Genomic DNA, 21,622 nt, shown 5'->3' on the forward strand with positions numbered 1-21,622 from the left:
GGGGGGGGGGGGGGGAGAAGGAAGATCCCCTGCTCACTGTCAAAACAAGGGATTGGAGGTTCAGGGGCAGATACATTGGTAACATGTTGCGTGTTACCTCCTCAACATGGGTGTAGTATGTAACATGTTACAAAAGGTGAACTTATATTTATAATGTGCAGTTGCTCTAAAAGGAGTTTTGTATGACCCAGGCTTTAAAGCGGGGTCGGCAACCTATGGGCCGCGGGCCGCACCTTGCCTGCCACAACTGAATGTCTGGCCCATCAGTGCCCGTGATGAATTCACGTGCACCCGTCCCACAGACCTTTTCGCCGCTCTACTCTTCATTGGACAGCAGCGAGTATCACAGGGCTGGTTGGGGGGCGGGAACTGCTGGAGTTAATTTTTCACATTAAACAGCAGGTGATTGGTTGCGGGGTGATCCTAGCAACCAATTACCACCCCCTTAATGTGAAAAGTTAACTTCAGCAGTTCCTGCCCCTATCCAGCCATGTGATACCAACTGATCTCTGCTCTGCTGTACACCTGTGTAAGGTAGGAGAGTTCTACCTACACAGTGTGTGTGTGTATGTGTATGGGGTACAAAGGACACTACAGTGGGGGGGGGGTGCAGGGGACAGAGGACACTGCTTTGGGGGGCACAGGAAATTTATATGAGGTGAGGGGGGCAGAGGGCACTGCTATGGGGGTACAGAGGACAATGCAATGTGGGGTGGGGGGGTGGGGCCCTATTAGAGTCCCCATCACACCTCGGGGCAGGGACCCCTTCTCCACTGGGGACAGGGACCCCTTCTCCACTGGGGACAGGGACTCCATCTCACTTGGGGATGGGACCCCCATCTCCCCTGGGGACGAGGACCCCATCTCCACATCATGCTGGCTGACAGGACTGGCGTCAGCCACCCTTGGGTGCCAGGATGGGGGAGGGGGCAGTAAAATCAGAACCTCCAGCCACATGATCCCTCAGGCTTTGTATTAGTGAAGCCCCTTAAAGTGAGGTAAACCTGTACTGTTATTACTATCCTATCTTCATTTATTAGCAGGTGAATGTGGCCCTCCATGCATTCACATACATTTAATCCGGCCCTTAAATGGAAAAAGGTTGCTGACCCCTGCTTTAAAGAAAATTGTTAAATCCATGCGTGTTCCTACAGGTATAACCACAATACTTACCTTTTTCTTTTGGCTTTCTCCAACAGTTATTGAGGACACTCAGCCGTACGCTGCCAACATGACAGACATCATCAGAGACGCAGGGGTGAAGCAGCCCCTTCCCACCCGAGGTGTAGGGGAGAAGCCGGCCATGGATTTTGGATATGTGGGAATAGATGCAATTTTGGAGCAGATGAGGAAAAAGGCAATGAAGCAAGGGTTCGAGCTGAACATCATGGTGGTTGGTGAGCATCTTTATCCATATGTTGGTAGAACAAAATCTAATATAATTGTGACTCCCATTGGACCACTCATTGAATTAGGATACCCATGAAAGAGAGCATTTTTACAAAATTGCTTTGGTCCCTGTGATTTATTAGTTCATATCCACTGAAAATGTAGATTTCATATGCAGTGACATCACCTAAATACCAAAGTATGCAACTACAATATAGTGAAATCCCTCAATATTATAGCACGTAAGGGAGTTAAAGTTGCAAAGGCACTAACCTGGCTGCAGCCCCTTACCTGTCCATCTGCCCATTTGCTTAAACCCCTGTAGCCGAGCTTCTGACAGTAACCAGATTTGCCTCCTGAAAGTGGTCGAATAGAGGGTCCCCCTACTGGCCACTGTGGTTTCTCCTGCTGACCCTAGTCGTTGCAGTAGTAGCCTTATAGGAATTGTTGGAACCACAGCAGCCAGTGGGGGGCGCACTATTTCACACACCCAGAATTACGGAATAAGACAAATGCCAGGAACCTTCTACAGCATGAGGTTTTTGCAAACTGGCTGACGGAAAGGTATATATTGAGCTGCTTTCCTTGTTTTTTTAAACTCTTTTTATTTCAAAGTGTGCAAATACAACGTACATTCCATAAACAGGGAAAGGATTTTCCAACATGTTAGCGTAGAAACTGTTCAATCAAATACAATGTGCAGTACAGATGACAACCAGGCACGTATACTTGAAATAGTGCTAAGAATATCAAACAAGATAATAAAACATAAAAACTTTGAAACTTGGTGTGTTACTGTCTGCAGTAATCCAGTTAGATATCACAAGTGCATGGGGGTACATTCACTGATAAACACAGCACTAGGAACCCTCCCAGGCTAACTTACAGTCTGGGTAGAAGAGCACCAGTCATCCCAGATCTTTCTGTACTTCTTTGGCATCCTCTATGTTCGTAGAGAACTTTTTCATAGAGTAAATCTTGGTTAACCGCAACTATCCAATTCTTTAAAGTGGGAGGAGTAGGTTGGATCCACTTGAAGGTAACTCCTTTCCTCGCCAAAAAAGAGTGTTTCCCTAAGCATAATTCTGTGATACCAGGGCCATAATGCTTCATCTAGGATACCTAACAAGCAAACCTCTGGAGTCCAGGGTACTGGTATAGCTAGCACTGAGGTCAGCACCTCTACTACTTTTTGCCAGTATCTGGTTATTATCGGGCATTGCCAAATGATATGAAGGAAATCCACTCTGGGGGTATTACATCTCGTACAGTTAGGCAATGACATGCGATGCATTGTATACAGTCTAATTGGGGTCAGGTAGGGTTGGTGAATCATATAAATATGGATTAGTTTATTGTTAACCGCTGGGGATACATGTAAATGTGACAAGCACGCCTCTTCCCAGTCCTCATCTGAAAGATTGGGAATAACTGTCTGCTATTTGGATCTGTCAGCGAAGTAGCTGCCAAGCCAGCATTCCTTTGGGGCCCTGGGACCACAGGATCCCGATCAGTGGATACCTAGAGAAACAGCTACCTGACATTCCAAATTGCACCTGGAGCGCATGGCGTAGCTGTAGATATCTATAGAACGAGGTATGCGCAAGGTCATATTTAGATTGTAAGTCAGCGAATGAATACAGGTTGTCCATATTATAAACCTCCGCCAGGGTATGTACACCTTTAAGTTCCCAGAACCGATAGTCAACGTACTGTTTTAAGTGGGCAAACATTGGGTTGCGCCATAACGGGAGGTCTATATTAATCTGCGTACAACTGTCTAAGTTTTTAGATTCCCTCCACACTGTACGGGCCAAGCTCAAGATCGGTAGATGTCTACAGGGCAGGAGATTAGAAGCAGCCTCCAAAGCAATAATTAAATTATCCACTTGTAGGATGTGGGCTAGATAACATTCCACCATCAAAGGCATTACGGGTGTTACCCAACTAGTCATGTGTCTAAGTTGCCCAGCTAGATAATACAGGTGCATATTAGGGAGCGCCATACCTGCCTCCATCTTGGGTCTTTGGAGAGTTGACAATTTTAGCCTACGTCTGCCCGTACCAAAAATAAAGGTGGTGAACAAAGTGTCCAGGGTCCTAAAAAAAGATTTGGGGATGGGAACAGGCAAATGAAACATAATGTACAGACACTTGGGCAATAAAATCATCTTAATTAAGTTTATTCTGCCAGCCACTGAGAGTGGTAATTTGGCCCAGGTATTCAGTTTGGTTTTAATGGTGAGCATGAGTGGATCTAGATTGGATTGTAAGGCTACAGAAGGTTGTACTGTAATGAATATTCCTAGATATTTAAAAGATGTGACCACCTTGAGTGGGTCGGAGGTAGTGTCTGGGGCAGATGGCTGCAGCCAGAGTGGCATAAGGGCAGATTTTTGCTAATTGATCTTGAGTCCCCGAGTAGGAGCCGAACGTTTCTATAATATGCTTAGCTGCCAGCAAGGCACGGGTATCATTAATGTAAAGTATGAGGTCGTCCGTGTAAAGACCGATTACATCAGTCCTGTTTGCCGATGTAATGCCAACAAGAGAAGGGGACTGTCGCAGCCGAAGAGCCAAGGCCTTTATAGCCACTGCAAATAGAAGTAGGTACAGGGAACACCCCTGTCGAGTGCCCCTAAGGAGTTGGAAAGGGTCGGATAGAAGCCCATTAACTAGAAGTTGGGAAGTAGTGTTAGTATATATATATATATATATTAATCCAGGTACAACATTTCTCCCCAAAGTCAAATGCCTTTAGGGCTCCCTGCAGGAAAGGCCAATCTATAGAGTCAAAAGCCATTGCTGTGTCCAGCAAGGCCAAGGCACATGAGTTTGGTAGATGGTCCCTAAGTTGTGTCTTGCGGAGATTGATAGAGGTTGACTTCCCCAGCACAAAGCCGGTTTATTGAGCTCCTTTCTTCTCATGTTAGTGCCTTTGTAACCTTGTTGACCCCTGACATGGTTATTGTAAGGCTTCATGTACACTAGCAGCTCCTAAACTTGCATTTAGGAGCTTTTGGTGTTTTTTTTTTTTTTTTTTGCCAAAGCTCTTAAAGTGTTACTAAACCAACAAGAGTAAGATCAGTATGTATATGCAGTAAAGCATACTTGTTATACTCACGGTGGAACCTAAGGGGTTAATCCTCTGCATTGTGTAAAAAGGCTGTTTGATCCGAGCTCCTCTGATCATCTCCTTCCACAGACTCCAAAAAATAACCTGATATTTACAGAGCCAGGGGACAGGCTGCACATGCTCATTTGGTGTATATTGCTAGAGTTTTTTTTTTCTTAGGAGAGTGCATGTGATCAGCACAGGGCCAATTAGCACTGTCCAGACAGAGGGTCAAGGGTACTGAATTCTCATCAGTCAATCGTGGGAGAATGAAAACTCCTCCAAGCTTTAACCAGACACTGATAGAAGTCACAAGACTGCTCTAACTGCTGATAAAAAAATGTATTTAGCAGTTTATATTTACTAAAATAAAGTTCTGGGTAGACCAGCTATAGTGAATGCAGAATCCTAGGTTTAGTAACACTTTAAACTGAACTCCATAATAGCCTATGTGTCCATGTACACATAGGCTTTCACCAGAGTTTAGGAGCTGCTGCGGTTAGGGGAACTTCAACCTCCCTCTCCTCCTGAACGCAGGAGAACCTCATTCAGGACAGGAACGTTTTGACCACCAGCCGCGTGAAAGCGCAAACCTCAGCAAAACCACTGCACGATTTTGCCGCGTTTATCCGCAGCCAGTGGTCAAAGTAGGCAGTGTGTCGATGAAGCCTAAAATTGATTTATACTTTAGACACTATAACAGGAGATGTCAGGACACTCAAGGTGGGATGAAACAGACAAATTTCCCAGATCAATAGGAATAGAGTCGGGAAATAAAGTCAGAGACCTTGTAAAACCAGGAAAAACCTGTGAGAACTAGGGATCGACCGAGTATCGGCAAAGTCAATATATCGAGGGCCAATATGCACTTTTTCAAATGTATCGGAATCGGCCCCAGAGGTTGCCGATATTTCAGGAAAGTGCATGTACCGGAGTGATGCCTGCAGCTAGAGGCATCACCCCGTTACCGGAGTCCACAGCCGATGGTCGGCTATCTTGTAATGACAGCCGTCCCACCGGGAGACCCGGGCAACCAGCCTGCACTGCCGCCGAAGGTCCGATCAGAGCCGCATTCGGCTCTGATTCGGTGTCCATGCAAAAACCCGGAAGGGATGTCATGAGTGACATCACTTCTAGGTACTGTCTGGCGCCAGATTAAAAAAAATGACAGCATTCAAAACAGCCAAACTTGGCGTTTTGAATGCTTTTAAGTGCAGAGGAGGGGTTTTGGGGTCTTTTTGACACCAAGATGCCTCCACAAAAGTACCTGTCAAATAAAAAATAAAAAAATGTTTTAAATGTACAAAAATATCGGCCGATACCGATATGCATTGGCCAAAATATCAGTATCGGCAACGAAAAACCGATATCGGTCGATCACTAGTGAGAACCATTGCCCACCAAACTCCACTGCAGCTTTAATAACATTTTTGGGTGGAATGTCATTCCTCACTAGGTTTTATGCAGGTCTGTATGTGAAAGCACATCTAAAGGCTTATGTATATTTACCCAGGTATTATGTGATGTACAAGCCTTATAAAGTACACAAAAAAACTTCCTTTACCTTCCCTGTCTGAGCAAAATCATCCTTCATTTGTATCTCACGTGCTTCCCCTCCCAGACACTGCAGCTCACATTGGGAGGGTTTCAGTAACAGAGGCAGTGCTTTCAGTCCAGAAAGTAGTGGGCAGGACTAGGTGTGGTCTGATGATGCTCACTGACAGCTACAAGATTGTAAATCAGCAGTGACAACCCTGATAGCCACACCTCCTGCAATTTATTCACATCCCACTGTAGTGCAAGCAGATAGCCTATATAAGAAGAGCATGAATTCAGGAGCCCTGCAGCATTGTTGTCACACCATCATAGGAAGCTGAATTAGGTGGACACTGGTAGGATCAGCAGGTATTTGTGGGACTTTACAGAGGGACAAATGTGTAACACAGTACCGTATATACTCGAGTATAAGCCGAGTTTTTCAGCACATTTTTTTGTGCTGAAAATGTCCCCCTCTGCTTGTACTCGAGTCAAGGAAAAAAAAAAGTCCCTGGCCGCTCCGACGGGCTGAAGCTTTAAAAATGGCGCCGCCCGTCGCATACATGTCACCGCGCACGCGCCGCCGCCGCTCGGGAGAGGCTGGGAATAGCCGAAAGTATACGAGGGGCGGCGGCGCGTGCGCAATGACGTGTCGGCGCCGGGCGGCGCCATTTTTAAAATGAAGGCGCCTCTGGAACAGGTAAGTGAAACAGCTGCACGACCTGCCATTATGCAGGACTGCGGGCACACTACAAGGGATGCAGTGCTGCGGGCATGGTCCACCTGTACCATGCCCACAGCACTGCATCTCCTGTAGTATGCCCACAACCCCGGATCCTCTTGTACCATGCCAGTACCCCGCATTCTCCTGCACCATGCCAGTACCCTGCATTCTCCTGCACCATGCCAGTACCCTGCATTCCCCTGCACCATGCCAGTACCCTGCATTCCCCTGCACCATGCCAGTACCCTGCATTCTCCTGTACCATGCCAGTACCCTGCATTCTCCTGTACCATGCCAGTACCCTGCATTCTCCTGCACCATGCCAGTCACCCTGCATTCTCCTGTACCATGCCCGCCGCCCTGCATTCTCACCCTAGGCTTATACTCGAGTCAATGATTTTTCCCATCTTTTTGTGGTAAAAGTAGGGGCCTCGGTTTATACTCGGGTCGGCTTATACTCGAGTATATACGGTAAATGGAGAGTGCTACATAAATATACATTTCCTAACAAAGATACTGTGCATGGTTAACTCAATGTGAGGGGGTGGAGTGATTTTCAGTCAAAAGATTTTTTTAAGTGATTTTTGTTTTTTACAGTTTTCTTTTTCATAGATAGCAACAAAGGACAGATATCAATCTCCTTTTTGCCTTTAGGAGATGGAGGTAGATTTGTTTTTGCAGCGCTTAAGTGATTTCTGTCCCACAACAAAACACCAAAGCCGTACACATTGCACAACGTATGAATGCTTTGTCAGGAATTTATGCTTTGAAGTATTTAATCTAGTATTTAGGTTGTGGTGCCACACTGAGGATTCTCTTCTTGTGCTGGGTTTGGACTTTGCTCATTGTAAACACGCTTATGAGATAATGTGGTATAGATCTTTAAAAGAGAAGTTTGGGAATAGAAAAAAATAAGCAGTCACAGTCACCTAGATGGCTGCAGCACTAATCACCGCTGCAGTTCAGTTTTTCCCTGTCGACTCTACACTGGGAACTGAGTGATCAAAGACCACTGATCGCTTAGTTCTTGGTATTCAGACTGCATAGTGACTGTCAATTACTGGCTCTATGCTTTGCCTCTCCGGGGTTCTCTGGAATGCAGGACTGTGGAGGGGACGGAACTGACTCAGACTCTCTGTGGCACGATAAGAGGCTGAGCCAGCTGCCGGTTCAGGCATCTGGGTGGATCCTGACTTTTTAAAGCATGGATCAGCTGAGTGTCGTCAGCCGACAACAGGCTTTAGCTTTCTGTGGGTTGGAAACAAGTCAAAAGAGTGCAGAACAAAGCGCACTCCTCCTATGGATCACAGAAGAATAGCCAAAAGAGCTTTGGCCCCCAGCTCCAAACCAACATCTGTTTTGCCTCAAACCTTGTCAATGATAGGAGTTTTCTGGTTGTTGCCAAACATTCATTCATGGCAAGCCTGTAAGTGAATACCACAGCCATTGGAAGTTTAAATAGATCACACAGCTTTTAAATAGTTAGAGCACTAACATGTAGGCAGTACTGTTTTAATCTATTGGGTCTCATGATCATCGGCCTCGTGTTTATGATCAGAACATGAAGAGGACACAGGAGTGACTATTCTAGAGTAGAAAGTATTTTTGTTTGTACTGGGTTAAGTTATTTTTTTTGACTTGAGCATAGAAAGCAAATATCGGAGACCTGAAAATTAGTAGAGATTCGATTTCCAGCAGGACAATGATCCTAAAGACCCAAAATCTATTCTGGAGTGGCCTAAAACGAAGAACTGAAAGGTCATTGTATGACCTAGTCAAAGCCTTGACCTCAATCCAATTGAAAATCTGTAGCAAGTCTGGGAATTGCTAATTACTAGAGATGAGCTTGGTCATCCTTCAAGCTCATTTCTATTTGAACATCAATTTTTTTTTTTTTTTTATGCCAATCAGTTGTACCCCCGGAACACAAGCACAGGGGCGGAATACTGGTGATGGCAGCGCCCCTATATGGATAGATACCTGCCCATATTCTGTAAATGTCATTAGGTGAATATGGGTATGTACGGTTGCCTCACTCAATATTTCTTACCTATTTGTTTTCCTATGACTTGAGCGTTAATGTGGTCTGCCTATGGCTTGTTGTATTGGAATACCTTTGTGTTCTACGACTCCATGGATGGATAAAATAAAAGCGTGAGTTTAAAAAAAATATGGGCATGTGTCAAATAAGGGTACTGATGTCACCAGCATCCCACCCCTCTCTTTTCGGGTGTTGCACAGTGAGGAAATGAGCCAGCCTGCAGATGATTGGAGTAAAAAGCAGTATTCTGATGGCTAGGATGAGTTCTTATGACACCCAAACTCATCCCTAAGGCTGCATTCACATGTCAGCGTATTGATCGCGGGCAGAATCACCGTGATTCCGCCCGCGATCCGGAAATCATTGCAAATCACGAGACACATGTGCGTTGCCCATGATTTGCAATAGCACCTCAAACGCTGTGCGATGTTGCCGCGATTTCCGCCTGCCGGTTCGCGGTAACATCGCGCAAAAAAAAAATTGCGGGACGCATTACGCCCAAAAAAGTACAAGAGCTTCTTTGGTCCCGCGATTATTTTTGCGCGATGTTACCGCGATTCGGCAGGCGGAAATCGCGGCAACATCACACAGCGTTTGGGGTGCTATTGCAAATCATGGGCAACGCACATGCGTCCCGTGATTTGCAATGATTTCCGGATCGCGGGCGGAATCGCGGCGATTCTGCCCCCCCATCAATACGCTGACATGTGAATGCAGCCTAATGCTTACCAACAGTTCCCATTAGCCAGGAAAAGATAGGGAAAGTTAGCAGAGAAGAAAAAGGCAAACCTTGCAGGATCTGCATGTTCAAAGCTGGTAGAGACTTACCCCAAAATACTTTTTCTGTAAAAATAGCCGTGGGGGTGGGGACTTATAGGTTTTGTAATACTTTTGCACCTAACCACTGTTTTTTTAAATGTACTTCTGTGGCACAGAAAAAATTGTACTGTAGTGAAGTCCTACATATTTAACAATTGTTAATCTTCATCATTTTCTTAGGTCAAAGCGGACTTGGAAAATCTACATTAATAAACACGCTCTTCAAATCCAAGGTCAGCAGAAAATCTGTGCAGCCAACAGCTGAAGAGAGGATTCCAAAAACTATAGAGATTAAAAGTATCACTCATGGTAAGAAACAGGACGGGGTAGAAATCCAATATGTGGGGGCTATAGAGACTAGAACAATGCATCTAATGTTTTTAAAGGATAATTTTACTTTTACAAAAAAGTAATAAATGCACATTTTTTTTGCAGGTTAAAAAATATGCATTTTATTATTTTTTTGTTAGGGACTTGTAAAGCATTGCACCCACAGTTAGCAGATGATGGGTGTAACGCCACGGTCCTGCAGGTAGTCTGTGCATCTGTCTGCTCGCACCTTCGATACGGGGTGGCAGTTACTTTGTCAGGAAACTCAGTAAACTACCTAGAGTATTCAACGGTGCTCTGGTAGTTCATTGAGAACTAGAAGCCGACAGCCACAAAGGCTGTTGGTATTTGTAGTTTTTCCATTCACAGATTACTGTGAATGAATAACGTGGCCAGACGGGTGTATTTTTTTTTTTGTTTTTTTTTTTTTTTTCAATTTACTTTTTTTTAGATAGTGACCGTAAACGTAGGGAGTAGTTCCCCCGCTCACTGTCGGGGGGAGGGTGGGAGGACCGATGCATTTGCAACATGTTACACCCTGAATATGGGTGCAACATGTTACAAAAGGTGAACTTATCCTTTTAAATAATGTCAAAATAAAGCATGTCATTTTTATGTACATTATCTGTCATAGAACTGAAACTACCATTGGCCCTATACTGTGCATTCATGTGATAGAAGGACTTCAGAGTGTAAGCTCCTTGAGGGCAGGGACTGATGGGACTGTCCAGGATGTAAAGCCCTGCATAAATTATCTGTGCTGTATAAATATCTGTAATAATAAATACCATGGACAGTTAGTGAGGGAAAAAAGTATTAGATCTTCTGCTGATTGTGTATGTGTGCCCACTGACAAACAAATGATCAGTCTATCATTTTATTGGTAAATGTATTTAAACAGCGAGAGACAGAATAGCAACAAAAATCCAGAAAACGAATTTTAAAAAAGTTATAAAGGGATTTGCATTCTAATGAGTGAAATTTAGTATTTGATCCCCTATCAATCAGCAAGATTTCTGGCTCCCAAGTGTCTTCTATACAGGTAATGAGCTGGGATGAGGAGCACTTTCTTATAGGGAGTCCTTCTAATCTTAGCTTGTTACCTGTATAAAAGACACCTGTCCGCAGAAGCAATCAATCAGATTCCAATCTCTCCACCATGGCCAAGACTGAAGAGCCTTCAAAGGATGTCAGGGACAAGATTGTAGACCTACACAAGGCTGGAATGGGCTATAAGACCATCGCCAAGTAGCTTGGTGAGAGGATGACAACAGTTGGTGTGATTTTTCGCAAATGGAAGAAACGCACAATAACTGTCAATCTCCCTCGATCTGGGGCTCCTTGCAAGGTCTCGCCTCGTGGAGTTTCAATGATCATGAGAACAGTGAGGAATCTGCCCAGAACTACATGGGAAAAATCTTGTCCATGATCTCAAGACAGCTGGGACTATAGTCATCAAGAAAACAATTGGTAACACACTACGCCATGAAGGACTGGAATCCTCCAGCGCCCGCAAGGTCTCCCTGCTCAGGAAAGCACATGTACAGGCCCGTCTGAAGTTTGTAAATGAACATCTGAATGATTCAGAGGAGAACTGGGTGAAAGTGTTGTGGTCAGATGAGATCAAAATCGAGCTACTTGGCATCAACTCAACTTGCTGTGTTTGTAGGAAGAGGAGTGCTGCCTATGACCCCAGGAACACCATCCCCACTGTCAAACATGGAGATGGAAACATTATGCTTTGGGGGTGTTTTTCTGCTAAGGGCACAGGACAACTTCACCGCATCAAAGGTTATATAGACAAGGCCATGCACCGTCAAATCTTGGGTGAGAACCTCCTTCCCTCAGCCAGGGCATTGAAAGTGGCTCAAGGATGGGTATTCTAGCATGTCAATGACCCAAAGCACATGGTCATGGCAACAAAGGAGTGGCTCAAGAAGAAGCCCCTTAAGATCCTGAAATAGCCTCCCACTAGTCTCCAGACCTTAATCCCATAGAAAATATGTGGGTGGAGCTAAAGGTTTGAGTTACCAAATGCTAGCCTCAAAACCTTAATGGCTTTGTGAGGATCTGCAAAGAGGAGTGGGACAAAATCCCTCCTGAGATGTGTGCAAACCTGGTGGCCAACTACAAGAAAAGTCTGGTCTCTGTGATTGCCAACAAGGGTTTTGCCTCCAAGTACTAACTCATGTTTTGCGAAGAGGTCAAATACTTATTTAACTCATTAAAATGCAAATCCATTTATATTTTTTTTTAAATGCATTTTTCTAGATTTTTTTGTTGTTCTTTCTCTCACCATTAAAATTATAGACTGATCATTTCTTTGTCAGTGGGCAAACATACAAAATTAGCAGGGGATCAAATACCTTTTTCCCTCACTGTACATTTCTCATCCAGTTTTAATTTAGACGAAATCTGGGGTTGTCCTCATTGTGATGTCACTCATCAGATTGCTGCATGAAAGAGAATATCTCTGTACATTGTCTGTGGTATCCTAAAACCAATTGATTATATCCATCTTCCTAATGAATTGAGAGCCTAAAAGGCTTTGTCCTACCATGCTTACTGTAGACCATGGGTGTCCAACCATTTGGCTTCTCTGGGCCACATTGAGTGTAGAGAAATTTTCTCGCGCCGCATATAAAATATATACTATAGTTAAGGTATATAAGTAATAAAATGCCGCACCCTTCCCGCGCGGCTGCACCCCCCACACTAATTTAACACAACTAGAGGATGATTAAATGAAATGGAATCAGTATACAGAGGATTACTTCTTCTGAGAGATATTAAAGGAACTCTCTAACCACCATGACCACTTCAGTGATTTGAAGTGGTCATGGTGGTAGGAGTCAGAAACACTGCACATGCTCCCCCCCGAGGCAGCCACTGCCTACCGTTAGTTGGAAGCTGCTGTGGCCATGCCCCCCAACCGACTTCCTTCCTCCCCAGCAAAAATAAATAAATTGTCAGGGGGCAGTGGGCCGCATTGCCTGGGGTTCTGGGCCGCATGTTGGACATGCCTGCTGTAGACCATCTCATCCCAACTGGCCCATTTTCTTTAGGGTTGTGTTTCAGAACATTTTCATGCCAACTGGCAGTGGGCTCTTTTAGGGCTGTGTACTTTAAAGGGCTAGTTCACTTTTTTATTTTGATGAACTAACACTGTACACCCTCGCACTTGCAGCACATTTGCCCCTTTATAAATTGCAGTTCGTCAAAATAAAAATAAAAAACGGAACACCTGAAGGCAGTTGCTTAGCCGCAACAGTGAGCAGGTAGGTGACAATAGAACATGTAAAGCAAAACCGGAAAAAAGTTCTCTTCCTGGCTGTGCAATGTTCCTGAAGTGTATCAATCACAAGAGTGTCTGAACATAATTGTATATTATTTGGATCCTAAAACTGTGTGACTGTATGAATGTAAACTGTGTTGCCTGAAATTGAAAGTCCTTTCACGTGCTCTTCCATTTCTCTCACTTGCTTTGTTTTGTACTGTTTATTGTCATATTGAGGGATGGTGGATTCTTTTTGAAGTTTTTGTGCACTGGTGCGCAATCCAATTGGAACAGGAAGGAGCCATCCCCAAAGTGTTCCCACAAAGTTGGGAGCATAATATTGTCCAAAATGTCTTGGTATGCTGACGCCTTAAGAATTCCCTTCACTGGAACTAAGAGGCCAAGTCCAACCCCTGAAAAACAACCTCACCCCAAAATCCCCCCTCCACCAAATGATTTGGACCAGTGTACAAAGCAAGGTCCATAAAGACAAAGATGCGTGGGTTTGGGGTGGAGGAACTTAACTGGACTGCACAGAGTCCTGACCTCGACCTGTTAGATTACTTTTGAGATAAATTAGAGCGGAGACTGCGAGCCAGGCCTTCTCATCCAACATTAGTGCCTGACCTCACAAATGCACTTCTGGAAGAATGGTCAAACATTCCCATAGACACACTCCTAAACCTTGTGGGCAACCTTCCTAGAAGAGTTGAAGCTGTTATAGCTTTAAAGGATGGGCCAACTCAATATTGAACCCTATGAACTAAGACTGGGATGCAATTAAAGTTCATGTGTGTGTAAAGGAAGGTGTCCCCATACTTTTGGTAATATAGTGTGTATATATATATATATATATGTGTCACCAGGAGTTGATCTCCTTTTTTTTTTAAATGTAGTAAATGTACCTTTTCTACTTCTAAACTCACTCCCTAAGGCTGCTTGGTACATCTGCAGCTCAGAAGTGGGTGCACGACTCTTATTGATAATGTAAAATACAGTTTTAAAAAGCATGCAGCCAATACACATCCTTGAAGCAACTGTCGAATTTAAAGCGGTAGTATCCCGCTTTTTTTCACTTTTAACTACAGGTAAGCCTATAATAAGGCTTGCCTGTAGGTACAATTAATATCTCCTAAACCGGCACAGTTTAGGAGATATTTGCAGTGCATGCAGCCGCTCATGCGAGCGGCGCATGCGCTCTGAAGGTCTGGTGGACCTTCAGCTTCCCTTGCCGGGAGCTTGCCGGAAAATGACTGGCGGGAGTGACGTCATCGCGGCTCCGGCCAATCACAGCGCCGGAGCCGCCGAACCCGGAAGAGACGCCGTGGGATCATGTCAGCGCCCGCAGCGGTGTCCGGGGGTCCGTGTCGGGGCTTCGTTCTAAGGTAAGTAATTCATAATGAGCTAGTATGTGATGCATACTAGCTCATTATGTCTTTGTCTTGCAGGTTATTTTTTTTTTTTTGGGTTTACAACCGCTTTAATGGTGGTGGGCAGTGCTGATGCTGAGTGTGTAATTGGAAGACACGCTTTATTGGGAGCAGCTGGAACCTGCATCCTAGAGTGACAACTGTGCTTAAGCTAAGGAAGTCCTCCAGGGAATGTTGTCCTTTTTATAGAAAACCCGTTACTGGCAGGTTTACCAGGTTAATACAGTGAAAAGGAAGAGGACGTAAAGCAAAACACAACAATGGAAGGTCATAGATGGTAAGGTGAATTTAAAGTGTTACTAAACCCAGAACCCTGCATTCACAATATCTGGTGTTCCACAGTACACACAACTGTGAAATGCAATTATTTTAGTAAATATAAACTGCTAAATACCTTTTCTTATCAGCAGTATATAGCAGTCATATCACTTCTATCAGTGTCTGATTAAAGCTTGTAGGAGGACTCGGACTGTCCTTTGAGGCTGCATGACCCCCCCTGTCCCTCTATCTGGACAGTGCTGATTGGCCCTGAGCCACACCCCCCGGAAAAAAAAAAAACCTCTCTAACAATACACCCTAAACTGAGCATGTGCAGAGTGCCTCCAAGGCTCTGTACAATCAGGAAATGGATTGGGGACAGTAAAAGAAGGGGATCAAACAGCCTTTTTACACAATGCGGAGGATTAACCCCTTAGGTTCCACAGTGAGTATTACAAGCATGCTTTACTGCATATACAGACTGATTTTTCTGTTGTGGGTTTAGTAACACTTTTTTTATTTTTAGGATTAGATTTCATGTTAATCTTGTAGGTGTGGGGTGTATGCAATGCAACACACCTCCCTCTGCACATGTATCTCCACAATCTTTGGCTGAGGGTAAAACAGATCCTTCCAGAGATTATATAAGTCTGATACAGCATGGCCTCTGGTTTTGCAGTTCAGGACATAGGAGGTGTTTAACCTTGTGACACGGACGTTGTGAAATAGTATATATCCAGAAATAGATCATTTTACACTCTTTTCTAAGTCAAATAATCATTAAATGTTCCGTACAATTTCATTAATCTATTTTTTATTGCCCATTGGCAAACTTCTTGGCTGGTAGTGGTGCCGTTTTGTTTGTTCTTAGTGGCAGGCATCGTGTTTCTACAGAATTTCTCTTTGACATCTCTAAAGGGGAGAAGAATGACTATTAGATTTGAATACCGATTCGATACTCCAATGTGACCACACTCAGATATTCTGATTTATATAGGCGCAGGTCAGCCATGACCTTTTCAGTTGTATAACTGTGCAGCTTCCGTTCTCAGGGACAGGTTACCCTTGCCTGTGGATTAGTAGGCTACATAATTGGTTTAGCAGCTTTCATACCTTCTCTAGGAGCTGCATTAAGGAATATGCTGGGTTTCCTGACCCGGCTGTTCTCTGCAATTTCCTTTTAGTTTTAGATGTTTTGGAAGATCATCTTGAAATGAGGAATAGTAATTGTTTTTTCCAGGAGTCCTCCATGACATCCCCAAGGTATAGCAGTATTTAGAAACTGTTGAGATGCATGGTAGGCAAGGAACACTAATGGCTCGTTTCCACTGAGCTTTCTGGTACGGTTCGGTTCGGTTCGGTACGGTACGCTATTTATGCCGTTTCCATTATGAATGGTACCCTAATTCCGAACCGTACCGTACCACTTTTTGGTACCCTTTCGTTGGGGTACCAAGCACATTAGTACCGTACCAACAGGGTGGAGCTACACTCTGCAGAACTTTGGTTGACAGAGAATCGTCTATCACAGCTTTCCTGCTATACCACGCCTATCATGAAAGGGTACTATTGGCAGTGGAAACGCAATGTGTACCGTTCCGAACCGTACCGTACTGAACCGAACCGTACCACTCAGTGGAAACGAGGCATTATTGTATTTCTAGAAACTATTGAGGTACATGGTAGGCATGGAACTTTAAAGCAGATTTCCAGGAATTCAGCAACTTTGTAAAACGTGGAGGCACACTATGAGTTAGGTCCAATTGGATGCATGTCACCTTCAGGACTTCTCTATTACTTATGTGACAGGTTTACACTCTCTGAGAATATACTCTCTCTCTGAGAGGAGAGAAGCTTGCACAGTAGCTATAATTGTCCCTCCCCTCTGCTGCCCATTCACAGAAGCCCTTGTATTTTGTGAATGAGTTCACATAATACAAAGGTTTCTGCAAATGGGCAGAAGGAGGGAAGGGTTGGGCATAGCAGTCCCAGCGACTTAGCTCTTGAAGGAGCTGAGGCCACAGTGTGCAGCATCAGAGTGGTTATCTTCCCTAAGCACAATAAACCTGTCAGATGTAAATATTGGAGATAGGTCCACGAAGTGGCAGGTACCTCGTTAGGCCTAACTCATGGTGTGCCTGCAGTTTTTACAAAGAAGCTGAATTCCTGGAATTCGGTTTAAAGGGCACATGTACACAGGCAATAAAAACACTGCTTATAGAGCAATTTTTCATTTCCTTTTTATGCCTCTGAACGCAGCTCTATTTTAATCAATGTATCCATGCATGTTTTGACTTTTTAGCTTTGTATTTTAGATCCGTGCTGAACGGCAAAAACAAAAAAATGTCCCAAGCCTATGTTCGGAGAGGTGCTTATTGTAAGGTGACCAGATTTTTAAAATGAAATCCGGTGTCATATTTTTTTCATTTGCAAATGGCACAGGACTGCATAATACACAGAGCGCTGGGCACAGGACTGCCTAATACACAGAGCGCTGGGCACAGGACTGCCTAATACACAGAGCGCTGGGCACAGGACTGCATAATACACAGAGCGCTGGGCACAGGACTGCATAATACACAGAGCGCTGGGCACAGGACTGCATAATACATAGAGCGCTGGGCACAGGACTGCATAATACACAGAGCGCTGGGCACAGGACTGCATAATACACAGAGCGCTGGGCACAGGACTGCATAATACACAGAGCGCTGGGCACAGGACTGCATAATACACAGAGCGCTGGGCACAGGACTACATAATACACAGAGCGCTGGGTACAGGACTGCAAAATACACAGCGCTGGGTACAGGACTACATAATACACAGCGCTGGGCACAGGACTGCATAATACACAGCGCTGGGCACAGGACTGCATAATACACAGAGCGCTTGGCACAGGCCTATATAATATACAGGAGGGTGTTAGGCATAGAGTACATGGTTCCAAGGTTTGCTGTGCACAGAGGACACTTCTGCCCCCACATTCATAGCTGACCTCTGCAGCCACCTCTTAGCCCTTCCCCACAACAGCTAAACTCTCTCCCCCCCCCCCCCCCCCCCCCATCTACTCATCTCCCATTCTCAGCAGCCCTCCACACAGTCAATTTTTGGCTCTGCCTCTCCTCCACTGAACAGCAGCTGAAGTGGCAGTGAGATTGTCCAGCAGGTTGCGTCTGCATTTGAGCCACCAGGCTGTTTCTCAGCCAGCATGGGATGCCCTGTCTACATTAATCTGGCCCTGAATCCGGGGAGAAAACCTGGGACAGACTTGGACCGGGGCAATGTCCTCAATCCGGAGACTGTCCCGGGAAACCGGGGACATCTGGTCACCCTAGCTTATTGGCATAATTTACACAAGTACATGGGTAAACACATAAATTCTTTCTAGTGGCTAGAGTAAATGAATATGCAGTCAAATGAGTTATGCACATGTGCTTCTATACATCTTTTAAACATGCGTAATTACGTGGCAAAACAGTAGATGAGTGTTCTAAAATGGCCATGTGCATGCAGCCTTAGGGCCTTCTTTCTGCTCCTGTATATAGATATAATCTCTATCGCTATGGGCGGCTGTGGTGGACTCCTGCAAAAAGAGTTATCGATATGTGTAATACCCTATATTTTTAGGCAACTGACAGTGTCACCTTCTAAAAGAAGATTTGTGTTTTCTTACATAGTTAAAGTGTTACTAAACCCAGGACCCTGCAGTCACTATATCTGGTCTCCCACAGTGCACAGAACATGGGAATGCAATTATTTTAGTAAATCTAAACTGCTAAATACCTTTTTCTTATCAGCAGTATATAGCAGTCAGAGTCTTGTTAAAGCTTGTTAGAGGAGTTTTCATTCTCCTCTGACTGTCCTATTAGTCTGCATGACCCTCTGTCTGGACAGTGTTGATTGGTCTTGTGCTCTAGCAGTACACACCAAACTGAGCATGTGCAGATTGCCCCAAGGCTCTTTACTATTAGGAGATGGTTTGGGGACTGTGGAAAAGGGGAAGGATCAGAGAAGACAGGATCAAACAGCATTTTTACACAGTGCAGAGGATTAACCCCTTTGGTTCCACAGTGAGTATAACCAGCATGCTTTACTGCATATACAGGCTGATTTTACTGTTGTGGTTTTAGTAACACTCAGTGGCAGGACTGCCAGGGTTGCAGCAGTGGCACTAGTGGCTTTGCCCTAGAGTTCCTCCACTGTGGGAGGGCCCACCATTCTGCCACTGTTCGGGGGGGGGGGGGGGCTGCCTGCCCGCCCGTTCTTTCACTGGGAGGGGTCCCGCCCGTCCATTCTGTCACAGGCTCAGAGCCTGTACTGACAGTCCCTCCTCCCTTCAACAGATAGGAGTCAGCTGATCTGCTCCTTCTCCTCCCGCCCCTCTCCTGTGTGCACCGCAGGAAGTGTGAAGCCCAGCAGCTGAATGATCAAACTCAGCTGCTTACCTTCACAATTCCCGCAGTGCACATAGGAGAGGGGCGGGAGGAGAAGGAGCAGATCAGCTGACTCATATCTGTGCAAAGGAGGAGGAGCTGTCAGTGCAGGCTCTGAATCTGAGCTGTTTAAGAGAGACACTTGCAGCTCAGAGTACTGCTGATGGGCACTGATGTGCAGCATTGATGAGCACTGATGTGCAGCATTGATGAGCACTGATGGGCAGCATTGATGAGCACTGATGGGCAGCATTGATGAGCATTGATGGGCAGCATTGATGAGCACTGATGGGCAGCATTGATGAGCATTGATGGGCAGCATTGATGAGCCCTGATGGGCAGCATTGATGAGCCCTGATGGGCAGCATTGATGAGCACTGATGGGCAGCATTGATGAGCACTGATGGGCAGCATTGATGAGCACTGATGGGCAGCATTGATGAGCACTGATGGGCAGCATTGATGAGCACTGATGGGCAGCATTGATGAGCACTGATGGGCAGCATTGATGAGCACTGATGGGCAGCCTTGATGAGCACTGATGGGCAGCCTTGATGAGCACTGATGGGCAGCCTTGATGAGCACTGATGGGCAGCCTTGATGAGCACTGATGGGCAGCCTTGATGAGCACTGATGGGCAGCCTTGATGAGCACTGATGGGCAGCCTTGATGAGCACTGATGGGCAGCCTTGATGAGCACTGATGGGCAGCCTTGATGAGCAGCCTTGATGAGCACTGATGGGCAGCCTTGATGAGCACTGATGGGCAGCCTTGATGAGCACTGATGGGCAGCCTTGATGAGCACTGATGGGCAGCCTTGATGAGCACTGATGGGCAGCCTTGATGAGCACTGATGGGCAGCCTTGATGAGCACTGATGGGCAGCCTTGATGAGCACTGATGGGCAGCCTTGATGAGCACTGATGGGGAGCCTTGATGAGCACTGATGGGCAGCCTTGATGAGCACTGATGGGCAGCCTTGATGAGCACTGATGGGCAGCCTTGATAAGCACTGATAGGCAGCACTTATGTAGCTGCACTGATAATCAGGACACTGATGATGAGAGCCCCAATCATTAGTGTAAACAATGTACTGACAGTTTTGCTGTCTAACGGCTCTCCTTTCCTCACACGGACACAGCTGATAACTGACATGTCTGTTAACGTGATCAGCTGATCGCATGATAAAGGGCCACTGTGATTGTCCGAAAGACACAGCAGTCACAGAGCATGCCGGATGCGCACCCCAGGGGGCACATGAGGCAGGATTCTGGGAGGATGTCCATGAACGCCCTCCCAGAACTGCAAGCCTGAAGCTCGGATGGAAAGGGGGCCTTTCTTGGCTTCTTGCACTGGGGCCCTGAAGGTTCTAGTTACGCTTCAAGGTTTGCACACTTCTGTTCTTTGAAATAAATAGCTTCTAGAAGTGAGTAAGATGGATACATTTGTATAAACTTGGTATGAATAAATAAAACTGTAAAGCAAAACTGCAGGTCCCTTGGGGATACAGGTAAGGACAGCAGAACATTGTGTATGATGTTTCTCTCAAACAGGCTTCAGTATAACAGAGGACAGGGTGGTGATGAGTGCTATGTTCCATGACCCTATATCAAGCAATCAGATTTTCTTTTTGAAATCATAAACTACAAATGTTTAATGTGTTACCCTGTGATTTCCTTTTAGAAATTGAAGAAAAGGGGGTTCGGATGAAACTGACAGTCATAGACACTCCTGGATTTGGGGACCACATTAATAATGAAAACTGGTAAGTTAACCATTTCTTAAAGTGCACCTGTCTACCATTTTAAACGAATCAAATGCAAAACCCCTTATAACATGCTCCATATGGTGCTTCTTATTACCATCATTGACCAGAACAATTTTTCTGTTTTTCCTCTAATTCTGGTTTCACTTTGCTGCTTAGAGCTGGAGTTACTTAAGCTAGCCCATAGTCCAATGAGAGTGTTCATTGTGGTACCACAGAGGCGCTCTCGGTGGGTGGGTAACAACCTCAGGGAAGTAGTGAAATTAGGAACAAAACGTAGATTTGCTTATGTGAATACCTGCTTGGACAGCGGTCAGGCAGCAGGTGGGATGAGGATACAGTTTGCACTGATTCTTCTTTTTGGGGGGGTGGTTTGTAGAAAGAAACAGACTTTGTCTTTAACACAGACCTATAGTCAGAAGCGGACTTTTAAAATCCATTTGCTCCCTATTCTCAGTTATAAAGACGTGCCCCAATACTTAGCTGTAATCTGAAGTAGCCGG

The 21,622-nt window shown here is 45.2% G+C and overlaps 1 protein-coding gene across 4 annotated transcripts in view; it reads left to right on the forward strand.

The window, feature by feature from the left end:
• SEPTIN9 (septin 9) overlaps window positions 1–21,622 on the forward strand; it is a 492,973-nt gene that overhangs the window by 417,296 nt on the left and 54,055 nt on the right. For all 4 annotated transcript variants that reach the window (XM_082272025.1, XM_082272027.1, XM_082272026.1 and 1 more), the window contains 3 exons: window positions 1,200–1,397; window positions 9,805–9,933; window positions 21,038–21,119. In XM_082272025.1, the coding sequence (XP_082128151.1) occupies window positions 1,200–1,397; window positions 9,805–9,933; window positions 21,038–21,119 (409 nt within the window). The remainder of the gene's footprint in view (window positions 1–1,199; window positions 1,398–9,804; window positions 9,934–21,037; window positions 21,120–21,622) is intronic.

This window comes from Pelophylax lessonae (assembly GCF_965119305.1).
Source record: "Pelophylax lessonae genome assembly, chromosome: 11".
Classification (NCBI taxonomy): Eukaryota; Metazoa; Chordata; class Amphibia; order Anura; family Ranidae; genus Pelophylax; species Pelophylax lessonae.